Source organism: Schistocerca nitens, chromosome 1 (genome assembly GCF_023898315.1).
Source record: "Schistocerca nitens isolate TAMUIC-IGC-003100 chromosome 1, iqSchNite1.1, whole genome shotgun sequence".
Classification (NCBI taxonomy): Eukaryota; Metazoa; Arthropoda; class Insecta; order Orthoptera; family Acrididae; genus Schistocerca; species Schistocerca nitens.
Window position 1 is genome coordinate 539,921,794 of NC_064614.1, and position 21,858 is coordinate 539,943,651.

The window sequence follows — 21,858 nt, forward strand, 5'->3', positions numbered from 1 at the left end:
AGATCATCAGACAACTACGGGAAAAAGCGCCAGTGCCACCTAGACTGTATGGTCTGCCTAAAATACACAAGGAGGGCGTGCCCCTACGTCCAATTGTCAGTAATATTGGGGCACTTACGTACACAACAGCCAAGTACTTGAAAGGTCTCCTGTCTCCATATGTGGGGAAATGTATTCACCACATTCGCAACTCAGAAGATTTCCTGCAACGCCTCAAGCAACTGCACATCACAGATTCGGACATCATGGTTAGTTTTGATGTGGTATCGCTGTTCACCAGGGTCCCACTGAAGGACTCACTAGAACTGATTGCAGAGAAATTTGACGGTGCTCTGTTGGACCTGTTCAGTCATACACTGAAATCCACGTATTTCCTGTACAGAAACCAATATTACGAGCAAACTGAAGGTGTAGCCATGGGCAGCCCACTGTCCCCTGTGGTTGCCAACATGTTTATGGAGAGTTTTGAGGAGAGGGCATTGGAGACAGCCACATTTAAACCCACATGCTTCTTTAGGTATGTGGATGACACCTTCGTGATCTGGCCACATGGGATGGACAGGCTCAATGAGTTTCTCGAACATCTTAACTCATGCCACCCTAATATCGAGTTCACCATGGAACTGGAGAAGAATGGCCAGCTGCCATTTCTGGATGTACTAGTCCAGAGGAAAGCAGATGGATCAATTGGCCCAGTGTGTACCGAAAACCAACACACACTGATTTATATCTGCAGGCCAGCAGCTGTCACCACCCTGCACAGAAGAATGGGGTTCTGAAGACTTTGGTCCACAGAGCACGGGCCCTGTCAGACCAAGAGAATCTACCTATAGAGATAGAACATCTCAAAACAGTTTTCTCTAAGAATGGATACACGGACAGACAAATTGAGAGGGCACTCCAACCAGCCACTACACCACAGGTTCCTGGAGAAGACCAAGATGAAGCAAAGAAGGTGGCATACCTGCCCTATGCTGGCTCTATTTCTGCCAGAATCAGTAGGATCCTCCGTAAACACAATATCAAGTGTGTTTTCTGTCCATCCAACAAGATCGGGGGACTGCTGGGGAGTGTCAAAGACGACCTGGGATTACGAAAACCAGGGATTTACAATATACCTTGTCAATGTGGCATGTCCTACATTGGCCAGACGACCAGAACTGTGGAGATCAGGTGCAAAGAACATCAGAGGCACACTAGATTAAGACAGGTGACTAAGTCAGCCATTGCTGAACACTGTCTAGAACTAGATCATGCCATGAAGTATGAGGATACCAAGATTCTAGCACAAACACCCAGATTTTGGGACAGTATTATAAGAGAATCGATAGAAATTAAAATGGCTGACGATCTTATGAACCGTGACACAGGGTACCAACTAAGCAGAGCATGGGATCCGGCTCTGGAATTGTTAAAGGAACAACGGGGCCAGCTGCAACACTACACAAACAGAAGAACCAGAGACATGGAGATGGAAAACGAGCCGCTGACGGACTGCCAGGCGCACCAGACCGAAGATGGAATGCCCAGAAGTGGGACTGGTGGGCGCGGACCGCAGAGGGGACATCTAGAGCCGCAGTGGACAAAAAACGGAGCGGCAACGCTCCAACAGGTCGTGGTGAGTGGGCGCGGACCGCAGGGGGAACGCTTGGTACCCCAGACCGTAGATGAAACCCCCAGGAGCGGGTTTGGTGGGCGCGGACCGCAGAGGGAACACGTAGAACCGCAGCGGACCGAAAACGGAGCAGCCGCGCTCCAGCAGGTCGCAGGGAATGGGCGCGGACCACAGAGGAAGCGCCTGCAGCCGTTGGTGGAGGGGGAAGGCCATAGGCATAAATACTGGACCAGGTCCACTCGAGGAGCAGTCTCAGGTCGCACCTGATGAAGGTTACGAGCTACGTGACCGAAATATCGTGCAAGTACGACGCTGATATCCGGCAGAACACCCGACAACCCAAGATGTCATTAGATCGCCGGGAAAGCCTGAAGAGTTACATCAAAAGTCTCTACGGGGAGGAGATGTATCAGAATATCAAGAAGCTGGACAAGTTTCGGCAGAAGAAAGGGAAGATGCTGAGTTCTCTCAGTTTTTTGCTGAGGTGTCGAGATGGAGATGTGGTACCAGTATTTGCCAGAATTAGACATCACATCAACTCCAGAGCGGCGAACAAGATAAAACGCAGAGCCAGCATGGCACTGGTGAGAGAGAGGATTCGAGATTTGCGCCACAGGTTAGATGTTATGGCCAGGGAGCTGTTACACATTCATCTGTACATGGCAGCCTCCTTAACAAGAGAAGATTGGGATTGGGTAGACCGTGCCTCCTGGTCTTTAGCTGAGTGTGCTAGAAGGAATGCCTCATCTTGCCAATCTGCAAAGTTTGACCGCATGAGTAAGAAAGCACAGCAGATGGAAGAGACACGCACTGTGACGAATCTGAGTGGCATACAGTTTGATGATATAACCTTAAAGGTACTCAGCAAGGGTCTCAACTTTGCTACAACCCCTAGAAACGTACCCATTTCAGGTTTTGTCAGTGCAGTAGAGCAAGTTGCAGCCACACTTCCACCTAATGTGGCAGAGGAAGTCCGCCGAGAGACCTGCAGGGCCCTCACCAAGGCCAGGCCGCCGAAATCGAACATCACAACCAAGGAGAGGCTTGCACTCAAGAAACTCCGGGAAGACAACAGCATTGTGGTACTGCCAGCAGACAAAGGGAACTCCACTGTCATCTTGCAGCAGGTGGATTATGATGAGAAAGTACGCCAACTTCTGGAGGACCCTGCATACAGAATTCTGGAGTGTGACCCCACAGACAAGTTGGCCAAGAAGACTAGTGCTCTCTTGAAGGAAACAGGGATGCCCGATAAGATCATCAGACAACTACGGGAAAAAGCGCCAGTGCCACCTAGACTGTATGGTCTGCCTAAAATACACAAGGAGGGCGTGCCCCTACGTCCAATTGTCAGTAATACTGGGGCACCTACGTACACAACAGCCAAGTACTTGAAAGGTCTCCTGTCTCCATATGTGGGGAAATGTATTCACCACATTCGCAACTCAGAAGATTTCCTGCAACGCCTCAAGCAACTGCACATCACAGATTCGGACATCATGGTTAGTTTTGATGTGGTATCGCTGTTCACCAGGGTCCCACTGAAGGACTCACTAGAACTGATTGCAGAGAAATTTGACGGTGCTCTGTTGGACCTGTTCAGTCATACACTGACATCCACGTATTTCCTGTACAGAAACCAATATTACGAGCAAACTGAAGGTGTAGCCATGGGCAGCCCACTGTCCCCTGTGGTTGCCAACATGTTTATGGAGAGTTTTGAGGAGAGGGCATTGGAGACAGCCACATTTAAACCCACATGCTTCTTTAGGTATGTGGATGACACCTTCGTGATCTGGCCACATGGGATGGACAGGCTCAATGAGTTTCTCGAACATCTTAACTCATGCCACCCTAATATCGAGTTCACCATGGAACTGGAGAAGAATGGCCAGCTGCCATTTCTGGATGTACTAGTCCAGAGGAAAGCAGATGGATCAATTGGCCCAGTGTGTACCGAAAACCAACACACACTGATTTATATCTGCAGGCCAGCAGCTGTCACCACCCTGCACAGAAGAATGGGGTTCTGAAGACTTTGGTCCACAGAGCACGGGCCCTGTCAGACCAAGAGAATCTACCTATAGAGATAGAACATCTCAAAACAGTTTTCTCTAAGAATGGATACACGGACAGACAAATTGAGAGGGCACTCCAACCAGCCACTACACCACAGGTTCCTGGAGAAGACCAAGATGAAGCAAAGAAGGTGGCATACCTGCCCTATGCTGGCTCTATTTCTGCCAGAATCAGTAGGATCCTCCGTAAACACAATATCAAGTGTGTTTTCTGTCCATCCAACAAGATCGGGGGACTGCTGGGGAGTGTCAAAGACGACCTGGGATTACGAAAACCAGGGATTTACAATATACCTTGTCAATGTGGCATGTCCTACATTGGCCAGACGACCAGAACTGTGGAGATCAGGTGCAAAGAACATCAGAGGCACACTAGATTAAGACAGGTGACTAAGTCAGCCATTGCTGAACACTGTCTAGAACTAGATCATGCCATGAAGTATGAGGATACCAAGATTCTAGCACAAACACCCAGATTTTGGGACAGTATTATAAGAGAATCGATAGAAATTAAAATGGCTGACGATCTTATGAACCGTGACACAGGGTACCAACTAAGCAGAGCATGGGATCCGGCTCTGGAATTGTTAAAGGAACAACGGGGCCAGCTGCAACACTACACAAACAGAAGAACCAGAGACATGGAGATGGAAAACGAGCCGCTGACGGACTGCCAGGCGCACCAGACCGAAGATGGAATGCCCAGAAGTGGGACTGGTGGGCGCGGACCGCAGAGGGGACATCTAGAGCCGCAGCGGACGAAAAACGGAGTGGCAACGCTCCAACAGGTCGTGGTGAGCGGGCGCGGACCGCAGGGGGAACGCTTGGTACCCCAGACCGTAGATGAAACCCCCAGGAGCGGGTTTGGTGGGCGCGGACCGCAGAGGGAACACGTAGAACCGCAGCGGACCGAAAACGGAGCAGCCGCGCTCCAGCAGGTCGCAGGGAATGGGCGCGGACCACAGAGGAAGCGCCTGCAGCCGTTGGTGGAGGGGGAAGGCCATAGGCATAAATACTGGACCAGGTCCACTCGAGGTGCAGTCTCAGGTCGCACCTGATGAAGGTTACGAGCTACGTGACCGAAATATCGTGCAAGTACGACGCTGATATCCGGCAGAACACCCGACAACCCAAGATGTCATTAGATCGCCGGGAAAGCCTGAAGAGTTACATCAAAAGTCTCTACGGGGAGGAGATGTATCAGAATATCAAGAAGCTGGACAAGCTTCGGCAGAAGAAAGGGAAGATGCTGAGTTCTCTCAGTTTTTTGCTGAGGTGTCGAGATGGAGATGTGGTACCAGTATTTGCCAGAATTAGACATCACATCAACTCCAGAGCGGCGAACAAGATAAAACGCAGAGCCAGCATGGCACTGGTGAGAGAGAGGATTCGAGATTTGCGCCACAGGTTAGATGTTATGGCCAGGGAGCTGTTACACATTCATCTGTACATGGCAGCCTCCTTAACAAGAGAAGATTGGGATTGGGTAGACCGTGCCTCCTGGTCTTTAGCTGAGTGTGCTAGAAGGAATGCCTCATCTTGCCAATCTGCAAAGTTTGACCGCATGAGTAAGAAAGCACAGCAGATGGAAGAGACACGCACTGTGACGAATCTGAGTGGCATACAGTTTGATGATATAACCTTAAAGGTACTCAGCAAGGGTCTCAACTTTGCTACAACCCCTAGAAACGTACCCATTTCAGGTTTTGTCAGTGCAGTAGAGCAAGTTGCAGCCACACTTCCACCTAATGTGGCAGAGGAAGTCCGCCGAGAGACCTGCAGGGCCCTCACCAAGGCCAGGCCGCCGAAATCGAACATCACAACCAAGGAGAGGCTTGCACTCAAGAAACTCCGGGAAGACAACAGCATTGTGGTACTGCCAGCAGACAAAGGGAACTCCACTGTCATCTTGCAGCAGGTGGATTATGATGAGAAAGTACGCCAACTTCTGGAGGACCCTGCATACAGAATTCTGGAGTGTGACCCCACAGACAAGTTGGCCAAGAAGACTAGTGCTCTCTTGAAGGAAACAGGGATGCCCGATAAGATCATCAGACAACTACGGGAAAAAGCGCCAGTGCCACCTAGACTGTATGGTCTGCCTAAAATACACAAGGAGGGCGTGCCCCTACGTCCAATTGTCAGTAATACTGGGGCACCTACGTACACAACAGCCAAGTACTTGAAAGGTCTCCTGTCTCCATATGTGGGGAAATGTATTCACCACATTCGCAACTCAGAAGATTTCCTGCAACGCCTCAAGCAACTGCACATCACAGATTCGGACATCATGGTTAGTTTTGATGTGGTATCGCTGTTCACCAGGGTCCCACTGAAGGACTCACTAGAACTGATTGCAGAGAAATTTGACGGTGCTCTGTTGGACCTGTTCAGTCATACACTGACATCCACATATTTCCTGTACAGAAACCAATATTACGAGCAAACTGAAGGTGTAGCCATGGGCAGCCCACTGTCCCCTGTGGTTGCCAACATGTTTATGGAGAGTTTTGAGGAGAGGGCATTGGAGACAGCCACATTTAAACCCACATGCTTCTTTAGGTATGTGGATGACACCTTCGTGATCTGGCCACATGGGATGGACAGGCTCAATGAGTTTCTCGAACATCTTAACTCATGCCACCCTAATATCGAGTTCACCATGAAACTGGAGAAGAATGGCCAGCTGCCATTTCTGGATGTACTAGTCCAGAGGAAAGCAGATGGATCAATTGGCCACAGTGTGTACCGAAAACCAACACACACTGATTTATATCTGCAGGCCAGCAGCTGTCACCACCCTGCACAGAAGAATGGGGTTCTGAAGACTTTGGTCCACAGAGCACGGGCCCTGTCAGACCAAGAGAATCTACCTATAGAGATAGAACATCTCAAAACAGTTATCTCCAAGAATGGATACACGGACAGACAAATTGAGAGGGCACTCCAACCAGCCACTACACCACAGGTTCCTGGAGAAGACCAAGATGAAGCAAAGAAGGTGGCATACCTGCCCTATGCTGGCTCTATTTCTGCCAGAATCAGTAGGATCCTCCGTAAACACAATATCAAGTGTGTTTTCTGTCCATCCAACAAGATCGGGGGACTGCTGGGGAGTGTCAAAGACGACCTGGGATTACGAAAACCAGGGATTTACAATATACCTTGTCAATGTGGCATGTCCTACATTGGCCAGACGACCAGAACTGTGGAGATCAGGTGCAAAGAACATCAGAGGCACACTAGATTAAGACAGGTGACTAAGTCAGCCATTGCTGAACACTGTCTAGAACTAGATCATGCCATGAAGTATGAGGATACCAAGATTCTAGCGCAAACACCCAGATTTTGGGACAGTATTATAAGAGAATCGATAGAAATTAAAATGGCTGACGATCTTATGAACCGTGACACAGGGTACCAACTAAGCAGAGCATGGGATCCGGCTCTGGAATTGTTAAAGGAACAACGGGGCCAGCTGCAACACTACACAAACAGAAGAACCAGAGACATGGAGATGGAAAACGAGCCGCTGACGGACTGCCAGGCGCACCAGACCGAAGATGGAATGCCCAGAAGTGGGACTGGTGGGCGCGGACCGCAGAGGGGACATCTAGAGCCGCAGCGGACGAAAAACGGAGCGGCAACGCTCCAACAGGTCGTGGTGAGCGGGCGCGGACCGCAGGGGGAACGCTTGGTACCCCAGACCGTAGATGAAACCCCCAGGAGCGGGTTTGGTGGGCGCGGACCGCAGAGGGAACACGTAGAACCGCAGCGGACCGAAAACGGAGCAGCCGCGCTCCAGCAGGTCGCAGGGAATGGGCGCGGACCACAGAGGAAGCGCCTGCAGCCGTTGGTGGAGGGGGAAGGCCATAGGCATAAATACTGGACCAGGTCCACTCGAGGTGCAGTCTCAGGTCGCACCTGATGAAGGTTACGAGCTACGTGACCGAAATATCGTGCAAGTACGACGCTGATATCCGGCAGAACACCCGACAACCCAAGATGTCATTAGATCGCCGGGAAAGCCTGAAGAGTTAAATCCGAACATGTTTGAACTGTGGTACTGTCCGTCTAGGCATGGTCGAACTGCAGACAATACGAGCTGTCTACCTTCTTCCTGGTGGAATGACTGGAACTGATCGGCTATCAGAACCCCTCCATCTAATACGCGCTGCTCATGCATGGTTGTTTACATCTCTGGGCGGGTTTAGTGACATCTCTGAACAATCAAAGGGACTGTGTCTGTGATACAATATCTACAGTCAATGTCTACCTTCAGGAGCTCTGGGAACCAAGGTGATGCAAAACTTTTTTTGATGTATGTACAACATGAACAAGGTTCCCAAAACACTTCACTCCCAAAGTTACTTCTACATCTTACAGTGACTCTCTGTCCACAATAACAAGCTGTGCCTTCCTACCAAACATTCCTCAGTGCAGTCACAAATTTCACTTGATACTTCATATGTTCATACTTCTGACCAGGAGCATGGATGAGGTACTGAGTCAAACGCTTTCAGAAATCAAGAAATATTGCATCTTCCAGACTGTCTTGATCCAAATCTTTCAGTATATCATGTAAGAAAAGTGGGAGTGGGTTTCACATGATCGATGGTTTTGGAATCCCTGCTGGTTGGCATGGAGGAGGTCATTCTGTTCGAGATGCCTCTTTATGTTTGAGCTCAGAATGTGTTCTAAGATTCTACAACAAATCAATGTCAAGGATATGGTTAGATAGGCTAAGTCAATCACAAATTCAGTACAGAACCTGATAGGAATTCCATCAGGCCCTGGAGCTTTGTTCAGTTTTAATGAATTCAGCTGTTTCTCAGTACCAGTTACATTAACTTAATTCATTCATCTTTTCAGCGGGTTTTCCTTTGTAAAGGAACATTTGAAAATTGTGTTAAACATTTCAGCTATCCTTTGCTACCGTCAATTTCTGTTTCTGTGTCATTCATAAGCAACTGGACACTAACCTTGGTGCCAGTGACAGCTTTACATATAACTATAATTTCAGTGGGTTTTGTGAAAGATAAATTGACAGTGTTCTGCTACGGTAATCATTGAAGGCTTTACACACTGTTTTCTTGACTGCCAAACATGTTTCATTCAGCATCTGTCTATCTACTGTCCTAAGCTTTGTTTTACACCTATTATGCAGTAACCTCTGTTTCCTTCGGTGTTTCTTTACAGTGAAGCTATCCCATGGATGACCCCTCTGATTAGGAACTGTTCTATTGGGTACATATCTATGCAGTGCATGGTCAACTATTTTTTTACACTTGAGCCATAGTTGTTCTACATGCTCCTGCCCTGTGCTGAAAGTTTCAAGTTTCTCATTAGGATATGACACTATTGCTTTTTTATTTAGTTTGCTGAACATATTTATCTTTCTACTTGAGGACACTCTCTAAGAGGTCATATCTATTTGTTGCCATTAGATAAAATATATTTCCAATGTGAGTGGGGTCTTGAACTATCAGGTCTAGGTAGCTTTCAGAGAAGGCAGTTAATAATGTTTCACATGATGTCATGCCCACCACTAACAAAACTGTCTTGGTTGTTGGATGATTATGTATGATTGGGAAACTTACATACAAGAAAACAGAGTTTTTCTCTAAATTTGTCATTTACATCAGGAGATGAGTCTGATTGGCAATAGAAGGATCCAGTTACCAATTTATGCCCACCCCTGGCACTGAGTCTTGCCCAAAGAATTTTGCATGCAGATTCAATTTCTATCTCAGTGGATTTGAGTTTCTGGGTTACTGCGACAAATACACTATGTGACCAAAAGTATCTGGACACCCCCAAAAACATACTTTTTCATATTAGGTGCATTGTGGTGCCACCTATTGCCAGGTACTCCATATCAGCAACCTCAATAGTCATTTGAGATTGTGAGAGAGAAGAATGGGGTGTTCTGCGGAACAATGTGACATTGGCACAGAGCTGCTAAAATGCAGAAACATTTGGGGGTAATACAGTGGGGAACATTTGATACCCTCTGCATGCACATTTTATGTTATATCTTCTATTGCTACCACATGATCATTTTTCCATATGCAACTATCATTGTGGTAAATTTCTGTTATTAAGTTTGTTTTCTGTTCAGATTTAATATGAAATACAAATATTTTTATGTTTGATTTTAGACTTTCTTGTTGTACTCCTAAACTAACTGTACAGATACTGTATAGCAATTCCTTTTTCATTTTAGTTTCTTAGCAGATGTGATAAAATTTATGTCCTGAAAGATGGTCGTATATTAGAGGAAGGAACACATGAAGAGTTGATGGCTTCTGAGAAGGAATACTCGACTATGATCAAAAGATATACAGCAAACAAAGACCAAGAAAACAATGTTTCGTAAGTGGTGCCTTTATTTTGTTATGAACACCAAAACTGCTACATATATTTCAATTTAAGTTTTATAAAAAGTGTCGTATGAGTACAGTGAGACTTGAAATCTCAATAGCTGTTTTAACACTTTTTTCTGTTTTGTCTTATTTTAAGAAACTAGAGCTTCTCAAAAACATGAAGGTAAATGTATTTTCTTTTCACCTTTGCTTTGTCTACCTCTCCTTGGTTAACATTATAGCTTTTATTTCCACTTTTCAGTTGGTCAGTAAAACCATCTGCCTTCATATAAATATTTCTTTTTATTTCTTTCAATAATTAATGATCAAATTATCAGCATTCCTCTTCTCTGATATCTAAACTGCCTTCATATAAATATTTCTTTTTGTTTATTTCAATAATTAATGTTCAAATTATCAGCATTCCTCTTCTCTGATATCTAAACTAACTGGCAGTTGGTTGTGTTGTATCTGGATGTACTAGTGTATTTCATTTAATTTAACCCTAAAATAAAATATTTTTGGCCTCTCATGCTGGAAGTAAAGACCATCTTATTAAAAAGTTAGGAATTGTTTAGTGCATAAGAACTCTACTATTATATAATAATTTCTTTTTCATTTTAGTTTTGTTAGCGAATGTGATAAAATTTATGTCCTGAAAGATGGTCATATACTAGAGATTGGAACACATCTAACTAACAAATCAGAAATTTTTGTAATACTGGTATGCATGGTTGTTAATCAGGTTAATATTTTTATTATTTTTGATTATCAATAGGCCTATTATAGATTTTGCTTCAGTTAATTGAATTTAGTTCGTTACAATACTGTTTTACTATTTTTAAGAGATCTGAAGGTGACAGCTGCTGAAAATGGTAATTGTGAATCGTACATTTTATGTGATCAAAATGGACCTTTACAAATAAAGTGCCATAACATGATTATGGACTCATTTATAGACTTTATATCTTCAATTGAAGATCAAAAGTGCTGCCCCAGTTTTATTCTTACACATTGCAAAGATGAATGATATATATGTTAGTGTCAGTGGCGTTGAATTGCAGGTGAATTTCTAAAATAAAACAGAATCCCTGTCAGATTCTGTACAGAATTTGCTACTGACTTACATCCATTTCCAACCATAATATTCAGTACATTTCTCGATTAAAAATCAGTGCCTAGTGGTTAGAAGAAAGTAAAATTCATACTTTTGTAAAAGAAGGGCAGAATTTAAAATAGGCAAAAAAAAAAAAAAAACAAACAAACAAACAAACAAAAGCTCTTAAAGAAAAGACCAAAAAATATAAAATCTCAAGTAAAATGCATGGGAGACATATTATACCCATTTGAGATCAAGACAGGAGACCTACAAGGTGATGGACTGTCACCAATCCCATTAAACTTTGTAACTGAAAAAGTGATCACACAATGAAAAAAAAAAAAAAAAAAAAAAAAATTGCACAATCTAACATCAGAAATGGAATGAGTACATGCTTATTGGAGAAAGTATGTTTCAAAACTGCTTGTTTGCAGATGATTTAGCAGCTTTGACTGACAATACAGAGGTAGCACAAAAACAGACAGAAATACTCAACCAGCAGGAAAAGCAGGACTACACATGATCTTTTGAAAAACCAGAGGTAATGGCAAATGGCAAGAAACCATCAAAATTACAAACAAAGTTCAGAAGTATCAGACAAACAGCCAAATTTAAGTATCTACGAGAAGTCATCCAACCTAAAAGGGGGTGAAAAAGAAGCCACCAGAGCAAGATTAAGACAGAAGGACTTAGCATTTCACTTAACAAAAGGTGTTTATAATAAAAAAATAATTATCTAGAAACGCCAATATTCACAATTGCAAAACAGTAAATCAGTCTAAATGCATATATGCTTCAGAAAAAGTAATTTTAGGATCAATAAAGAAAGGTGAGTAAATCAGGAAAAAGGAAACTGAAAGGCTTTCAGGTAGTGAAATCATAAATTCTTGGTATGGGTTCCTTAGTAAAATCTTTTATTAAAAGGTCAGTTGCATGCATGTGTCTTGTGTGGATACCAGATTCCAGCTAAACAAAAAACTAAAGACCTTACAAGAATTTCCAAAATAATGCATTATTTTCTTTAGACTTCATTGATGACTCCTATAGTGTTTTGTTTTGATTTCGTCCATATCGTCACTGTCAGTACGAAAACAATCACTGCATTTCCAGCTTTTCACTCTATTCGTTGAATTTACACACGAGTAATGGAATTTCCTGTTACACTTTACACAACACATGCCTTTTCTTGCTGTTTTGTTACAGGAACACGGTTTATTCCACGCTTCCTCACTTATTTCGTAAATAGTATTCAAATTTTCCGAACTGGTCGCGGCCATTGTGCACTAGTTAGTTTCAAAGCACAATATGCCACTGTTCTTTCAACAGATCGCCGTATTTTTAGTTACTCACCAAGAACAATTACTAATCCACATATACACACCATAATATGTTTAACTTAAGCTCGTTAAACGATCAAAGTAACTTATTTTGTTCACACATTTATCAGCACACACTATACAGCCATTCCAAAGCATCTTGCTCACCAGTAAAAAAAATTAGATATCCAAATGAAATGAAAAAGAAAAGTCTGAACTGGTTCACACAAGAGCTAGTAGAAATTAGAGGAAACTTGCATATGCTGTACCAGATGCATAAACAAGCCTCTGACCAAAGGGCAGAACAGAGTGTGAACATTCATAGGTCATATCTGAAATGCAAAAAATACTATAAAGCTAAACTTCTTCTGGCAAAAAAGCAAGCAGTGGAGAACTATATAGAAAGAGCTCCCAATAAATGCAAGGCAGCCTGGCAAATAATAAAACAAGAGAATACACCGAAACACACGGAAACAGCTCTGCTTGATCCTGAAGAATTAAATGAGTACTTTTTAAACTCAGTTAAAGAAATAAGTAACAGTATCAAAGCAACAAATTCATCTGCAATGAACCTTGTTGGAACACCACTGCCTGTTAACCTGGCATTTCAATGGAGGGCTGTCACACCTGCTGATGTTATAAAAGCTGTATCCAAATTTTCAGGTTCTAAGAGTATGGACTGTTATTGGTTATCAAATAACATGATTAAAAAGACAATACACTCAATCGCCAAACCATTAGCTTATATTTTTAATTAATGTGTAGAATTTGGAGTTTTTCCGGATGCACTCAAGGTATCAAAAGTAGTCCCAGTTTTTAAAAAAGGAGACAAACATCTCTCCCAAAGCTACAGACCAGTCTCCATTGTTCCAATATTCTCAAAGGTATTTGAGGTGCTGATACACACACAAATAAGCAGCTTCTTTCAAAAACACAATATCCTATGTAACAATCAGTTTGGCTTTCGAAAGGGGAAGAACACAGCAGGGGCCATCTTGGAAATCATTGACCAAACCTGAACAGCTTTTGAAAATAATAACATGGTATCACTGGTATTATGTGACCTAACAAAGCTTTCGATTGCATTCCTGTTGACATACTACTGGGGAAACTAGAGTTTTATGGGGTGAGAGGGAGCACTTTATCTGTGATAAATTCTTATTTAAGTAACCGAAAACAATTCGTTTCAGTCAGAAATTTAAATTCTTCCATCATGGAAATCAGCACAGGTGTACCACAAGGGTCTATCCTTGGACCCTTCTTCTTCATTGTCGCTATTAATGATTTACCTAAAAAATAGCTCACCCTGTTGTGTGTTATGCTGACGATACAACACTACTTACCACACATCAGAACATTTCAGATCTGAATAACCTAACAAAAGAAACACTAGATAAGACCCTGAACTGGTTTGCAGCCAATAAGCTCCTATGCAACCCTGACAAAACACAACAACTGTTAATGGAAACATCAAATGAAGTAGGCAATAAGTCGGTAAAACTCTTAGGTATTCACATTGACTCAAAACTATATTGGGAGGAACATGTCAATCATGTGTGTGAAAAAATATCTCGGGTGGCATACCTTCTCTTGAAACTAAGGGAGGTAGTGAGCTTGGAGTACCTCAGGGTGACATACTTTGGGCTATTCCAGTCACATATTTCATATGGTCTGATTATATGGGGGCACTCCCCTCACATCAAAAACATATTGAAATTACAAAAAAAAAGTCATACGTATAATATGTAAAAGAGGTCATAGGGAGCACTGTCGTCCTCTTTTTTCCAGACTCAGAATACTTACAATTATAAATCTATACATCTATGTGTCTGTACTCTATATTATAATTAATATTTCAGAATTTATTGCCAGAAGGGAAATACACGAACACAATGTTGTGGGTTGGCAGGAGAGCCAACACCTTAATAATAGAGGAAGCCGAAAGGCACGCGTTTTAGCTCACGCAGGTTGGCTTGAGGTCTGGAACAGGACAAGGAATTTAGAATTTAGAAAAACGGACGTAGCTGGTGGAATACTTAACTTTAATCCATTAATGGTGAATGTCGGTCTGACGGTACATGAATAACAAGATCAATAGCAACTGATAATGGCGCCTTGCTAGGTCGTAGCAAATGACGTAGCTGAAGGCTATGCTAACTATCGTCTCGGCAAATGAGAGCGTATTTTGTCAGTGAACCATTGCTAGCAAAGTCGGTTGTACAACTGGGGCGAGTGCTAGGAAGTCTCTCTAGACTTGCCGTGTGGCGGCGCTCGGTCTGCAATCACTGATAGTGGCGACACGCGGGTCCGACGTATACTAATGGACCGCGGCCGATTTAAAGGCTACCACCTAGCAAGTGTGGTGTCTGGCGGTGACACCACATTCCTCCCCCGCAAATCGGTGTACGATTGTGTTATAAGGCTTCCGCGTGCCGTGGGGAGGACCCCATGTTGACGTATGCGATGAGGTAGGGAGCCTAACAACAGGCGAGGCTGTGCCACCCGCACCCTGCCATTCAGACCGCGGGGAGCTAGGAAACACCTGAAAACCTGCTCCAGGGTGCTCACCAACATGCGGTGTATGCACCCGCAGAGAGACAGGAGGGGCCGAAGGGTCGACCTCCATCGGGTCGGGGCACCCGACGGGCGAAGACAACATATGGTCCGGAGCGGGCAAGATTTCCATGTCGGAGGACGTCCGGTCATGGGAAGCAATCGGTAGCGCGTGACCTAGGGAGGCGCCCGGCAGCTGCAGCGAAGCGTCCACTGTGGGCGTCGCTGGCGGGGGAACAGGCGGCGGCGGTGGCGGCGTGTCGCTATGGGCCAAAATGGAAGGCAGCATCGGTAACACCTGGGGTTGAGGCGAGCCAGTAGATGGGTCCCCAGGGCACTGACCGGATGGCACTGTCGCTGAAAGCAGACGGCGAGCGGCAGATCCCATGCGACGACAGAGGCGCAGCTGGTTGAGATGCCGGCGCACCTCACCAGAGGCCCCCAAAACCAGATACATAGCGCGTCCGAGGCAGCGAAGAATGCGCCCTTCGAGCCAATGCCGTGAACCTCAGTAGTGACAATGGTAGACAATTTCGCCTGGAGCAAAAGCAGGTGTCTGCCGCTGCACAGGAACCTGATGCGGCAGATGCAGCAAAGACATCAAGGTTCGGTGATGACGGCCGTGGAGCAACTCAGCCGGCGAGCAACCATCTCGGGGCTGAGAGCGATACGAGGACAAAAAGAGCAATAACGCGTCCTCCCAAGAATGCGACTCTTTTAACTTCAACATCTGTGACTTGAAAGTCCTGACCAATCGTTCAGCGGCACCATTTGACTGTGGCGAAAACGGCACGGACGTCAGATGTTGAATACGATTGGCCTTGCAGAATGACTGAAATTCTGTGGACATGACTTGTGGGCCATTGTCGGAAACAATAGTCTGTGGAAGACCTTCAATGCAAAAGATAGCAGATAACGCTTGGATGGTGGCAGATGACGTCGTGAAAGACATCCGGACAACAAAAGGAAAATTACTGAATGAATCTACCACAACCAACCAGCAAGCATTCTAGAATGGACCAGCAAGCGTTGCCAAGGGGAAGCGTTGCCAAGGGGAAGTGGCTTTTGGCCATGCAAAGAATTTCCGCGGCAGTGCTGATTGTTGTTCGGCACACACCATGCAAGAAGAGCACATTTTTGTAATCGTGGCATCGATTCCGAACCAAGTACAGTGCTGACGAGCAAGTTGTTTCGGTCTCACTATACCCCAATGTCCTTGGTGGAGAAGCTGTAAGACAGAGTACTGTAACGAACGTGGTACCACGACCCTGGACTGATCATTATCTGAACGCAACAGCAAAACACCACACCGTACAAAAAGTCTCTCCTTGTGAGCAAAAAATTGGTGAACCAACGGATCCCCGATCCGTGACTTTGACAAGGGCCATTACGTAGCAACAAAACGCAGAACGGTAGCAAGGACAGGGTCAGCAGCTGTGGCTGTAGCTACACGACGGAAATCAATCGGAAACGATTCGACCACGTCATCGGTTTCCGTATCAATGAACATGCAAGCAAGTTCAGAGGAATCGAATGCCCTATCCTCAGCAACAGGCAAACGGGACGACGCATCGGCGTTTCCATGCTTAGCAGTGGACTGATACAAGATATCGTAGCGGTACTGCGAGAGGAAAATAGACCAGCGAATGAATTTCTGCGCTGTACATGGAGGTACAGGCTTGTTCGGATGAAAAAGCGATGTCAAAGGTTTGTGGTCTGTGATGATGATAAAGTGACAACCATACAAGAAATCATGAAACTTTGTAACACCAAATATGAGAGCCAATGCTTCTTTCTCGGTCTGGGAATAATTTCTTTGCGCAGACGAGAGCAATTTGGACGCAAAGACAATAGGGCGATCGAGCGATCCATCTTCGTGCACAAGCACAGCACCAATCCCGAAATCCGATGCATCCACCATCAACAAAAGGGGCTTCTGGGGATCGAATGGCGTAAGGCAAGTATTGGAAAACAATGCCGATTTCAACTGGCGAAAGGCGCGTTCGCATTCCGTCGTCCAGACGAACGGAACACCTTTACGGCGTAAGCGATGAAGCGGAGCTGAAATGGAAGAGGCGTGGGGCAGATATTTATGGTAATAGTTGATTTTTCCCAGCACACTCTGTAGCTGCTTCAAATTCTGCGGTGAAGGCAAGTCTTGTATGGCACAGAGGTGCTTGGGACTGGGATGTATGCCTTGGGCATTGAGTACATGTCCCAGGTAGGGTAAGTCACGAGCAAAAAAATACACATTTGTCCTTCCGCAAGCGAATACCATTTTGTCGCAAGGCCTGAAATAATGTTCTGAGATTGGCTAAATGTTCTTCTTCCATCTTTCTGGAGATCACAATATCATCTAGATTGTTTGCTGGAGTAGGTACCGACGTACAAACAGTTTGGAGATGTTGCTGAAACAATGCAGGGGCAGATGCACACCAGAATAGCAGTCGTTTGAATCGATACAAACCAAGATGCGTGTTAACCACCAAAATCCGCTGGGATTCTTCGTCTACCGGTATTTGCAAGTACGCATCTGCTAGGTCCAACTTCGAAAAATATTTACCCGGGCACAGTTTGTCAAAAAGATCTTCCGGGCGGGGTAAATGAAAAATTGCAATCACTAGTTGTGGATTCACTGTTGCCTTGAAGTCCACACAAAGTCTCAATTTTCTGGAAGGTTTTGGCAAAATTACTAAGAGTGATGCCCAGAGAGAAGCCTGCACATTTTCAATTACACCTTGTGATTCCAAATCGTGTAATGTTTTTGCGACCTCATTACGCAATGCATGGGGAACATTGCGTGCTCTGAAAAACTTCGGTTGCATGTTTACTTTCAGTTCCAAATGTGCTTTATAGTTCTTAGCGCAACCAAGGCCCGGTGCAAAAACGTCTGCAAATTCTTCACATAGACGAGAAACACTGTCTGAAGGCACAGTCTGGTTCACTGATAGCACCTGATTTACTATAGACAAGTTAAACAACTGAAATAAATCGAAACCAAACAAGTTCACTGCAGAAGAAGAACGAAGGATGTAAAATGAAACAAGTTTTGTTTGTCCTTTGTATGTTGCAAGAAGGCTGCAATATCCTAATACAGGGATATCTTGCCCAGAATAACCAGTTAACTTAACATACATATGTGGCATGCAACGGAGGTGTGCCCAGCTGTTTGTATGTGTCTTGATTGCTCAGTGAAACTGCAGCTCCGGTATTGAGCTGGAATGGTATCACTTTGCCGTTAATGTCCAAGTCTACAAAAAGTTTATTGTCCTGCTGACGACAAGAGCGACTGTCTCGTGCAACGTGAACTGACACTGGTACAGAATCACTTGCGACTTGATGGGATTTCCGGCGATGTCGACGCACACTATTTGTGGGACGAACACAGTCACTGTTAGAGAGAGTGGCACTGAATGGAGTGGAATGAACTACATGAATTGCCATGGGCGAAGTTTCACGACCCTGAGTATCCTTGGTTCAAATTCGCCACGAAGCAAAGGACCTGGAATGGTTTTGAGTGTCCGACTGGAGCTTTTTCTGGCAAACACTCTGAACATGGCCTTTTTTATTACAGAAAAAGCAAATAGCTTGGCGTGATGGGCAATTCTCACGCGAATGTCTAGAAGCACACTGCGGGCATGATTTTAGCACGGCATTTGCTTGCCTGCGCGGCACACATGGCTGAGAGCCTGGTGGCAACGGCGCGGCCGGGCGCGAGGGCTGTTTACTGCTCCATGCAGCTCGCCCGGCGGGCCGGGTAACCTGACACACGGGTGGCGAAGTTTCAAATGATTCCTGAGCAAAGTCAAGTGTGTCCTGCCGATCCAATATGTCTATCACTTGTTGAAGGGAGGGATTGACTAGTTTCAAAATCTGTTCCCTTATATGAACATCAGAAATGTTCTGTGCAATTGCATCACGTACCATAGTATCTGAATAAGGGAGTCCACATTGACACTCCAAAGCACAATCCCATCCTCGTCGCCAAATGTTGTGCGTTGGCAGGAGAGCCAACACCTTAATAATAGAGGAAGCCGAAAGGCACGCGTTTCAGCTCACGCAGGCTGGCGTGAGGTCTGGAACAGGACAAGGAAATTAGAATTTAGAAAAACGGACGTAGCTGGTGGAATACTTATTTTTAATCCATTAATGGTGAACGTCGGTCTGACGGTACATGAATAGCAAGATCAATAGCAACCGATAATGGTGCCTTGCTAGGTCGTAGCAAATGACGTATCTGAAGGCTATGCTAACTATCGTCTCGGCAAATGAGAGCATATTTTGTCAGTGAACCATCGCTAGCAAATTCGGTTGTACAACTGGGGCGAGTGCTAGGACGTCTCTCTACACTTGCCATGTAGCGCCGCTCGGTCTGCAATCACTGATAGTGGCAACACGCGGGTCCAACGTATACTAATGGACCGCGGCCGATTTAAAGGCTACCACCTAGCAAGTGTGGTGTCTGGCGGTGACACCACACATAACACCAGGGCTAACGGTAATTTAGACATACCGTGCCACAGATTAGCGAGAACAGGAAATTCCCACAAAGTTAACCCACTCAAAATGTTCAATAAACTGCCAGTTCATGTTCAGTCTATGGATACAAATTCTTTTAAATTAAGTCGTACAGCTGGCTGTCAGATAATCCATTCTATGACATTAAAGAATTCTTTGAGATGCCTGAGGAGAATATAAGCATTTAAAAGTTGTCTGTAGTTAAACATATTATTTTGTGCTGTGGTTAATTGTGTGTAATTACAAAGTTTATACTATAAACAATAAAATACCATATTATATTAGATTATAAGATAGCTTGTTGCGTTAACTTTTAAAAGCTATCCTTTGTAATTTGGTACACTGCCATGCTTCAAATGTATTCTATAATGTATTGACAGAAGTTTATTTTATTATTCTGTATGTACTAGTACATCTTGTATGACGAAGCCAATATCATTGTAAAATGATCTACGGTGAATAAAATTCTTGATTCTTGATTCTTGATTGATTCTTGTGAGGTCCCTCTTGGCACTCCATGTGGTGTTGGAAGTTCCATGCAGCACCTGTCATGGCATAGGAATATCTGCTGGTGAACTTCACCCAATGAGTAACTCAGATAAATGATAAAGTGTAAAACAGATATTTGAGTTACTATAAACCGTATAATGAAACAGTCATGCTTACTCATTTGTAGATGACAGTGAAACAGGAAATTTTGCAGCTCTAATGGTTATGGGAAAAATCCCAAGTTTAATTCATCTAAATTCTGTACCCTCACAAAAGAAAGATTATGCAGATGATGTTAGGATGTAGGACACTAGCAGAAGGATTTAAATAAAGAGATGAAATGAAATGATCGTATGACATTGATGAGTGGGAGTTCCAACTGGGGAAGTTCGCCACTCAGTTCCAAGTCTTTTTCAGTTGACACTGTGTTGGGCAACTTGCTTGTTGATGATGATGAAATGATGATGATGATGATGATTATGATGATGATGATGACAACAACAACACAACATCCAGTCCCCAAGTACAGAAAATCTCCAACCTCCCCAACAATCGAACCCTGACCCACTGCATGGCAGTCACATGTGCTGACATCTCAGCCATGGAGGCAGACAATAAAGAGATAACAGAGATATATACAATCAAGTAAAAAAAAATGCAGAGAATATTAAGGAAAGAAGAGTAGTGATATATGATCACATTCAAATAATGAATTGTGACAGATTGGCAAGAAACCTCTTAAAAATTTTTGAAAAATTAAAAGTGTCTTAGGGCAGTGAATGGAAACCTTAAAAAAACTGACATAAATAAGGAAGAAATTGAAGAGAGAATAAAATATAGAAACAAAATTAAGATTTCCAAGAAAAACAATTCAAAAATACATGAAAAAGTAAAGAGTAAAAGAGATAAAAGAAAACAGGTAATAGATGAAGGAGTATCGGAGAAAGTGTGGGGCTAATTTAGTAACTTAAATATGATCCTTTGTTGGTCTCAAACAAAAGAAGAACATGTGGCTACAACAATTAAGCAACAATACTAGATAAGAGTCAACACTAGTGTGACCTTAAATGATCCATCAGTGAAAAGAGATATAGAATAAAATTTCAGAATATTTACATATTTCATTGTCTTATAAAATCTTGGTACAAAATATTAGTAAAGGGCTGCACATACACATTCCTGGATTGAAAAACACTTGGTCACCCTACAAAACCTTGACTGGTCTGCTAAATCATCTAATCTTAATACCACAGAAAATGTCCATGATTGTTTGTAACTGCATTTGAAAAATGGCATTTTATATTCCAGCGATTTTGCCACTCTAGGATTGACCCATCAGTGAGGGACTTGAGTTGGACATGGTATCCCTTAAACAACTGTGAGTTCTCTTCCTTGCCAAATTGAGGCCATGATCAAACCTGGGGGACAAGCTCTGGGATGTGCTGAACGCAAAAGGGATAGATGAAGAGATAACACGAAAAGTCAGAAAAATGTATGAGGGAAGTGAGAGTTGTGTGAAAGTGGGGAGGGAACGTACTGCATGGTTCAAGCTGGAAAATGGGCTGCGACAGGGAAGTGCACTTTCGCCTTTATTGTTTATTATTGTTATGGATGAAATCCTACAGCAAGTATCAGATGCAATTGGAGATCATAAAATGAAAGCAGTGCTTTTTGCCGATGACCTGATGTTATAGGGAAATTGCGAGAAGGAGGTGCAAGAGCAGTTAGATGTATGGGAGGCAACGGCAGCACAATATGGAATGCATTTCTCTGCAAAGAAAAGTGAAATAATTGTCACAACAAGGAAGAAGAATAGGCCAAATGT

General features: G+C 44.0%; 1 protein-coding gene across 6 annotated transcripts in view; it reads left to right on the plus strand.

Annotated features, from left to right (window-relative positions):
* The window catches only part of LOC126253797 (ATP-binding cassette sub-family C member 5-like), a 546,227-nt gene that overhangs the window by 354,584 nt on the left and 169,785 nt on the right, over window positions 1–21,858 (plus strand). For all 6 annotated transcript variants that reach the window (XM_049955254.1, XM_049955255.1, XM_049955256.1 and 3 more), the window contains one exon: window positions 9,920–10,068. In XM_049955254.1, the coding sequence (XP_049811211.1) occupies window positions 9,920–10,068 (149 nt within the window). The remainder of the gene's footprint in view (window positions 1–9,919; window positions 10,069–21,858) is intronic.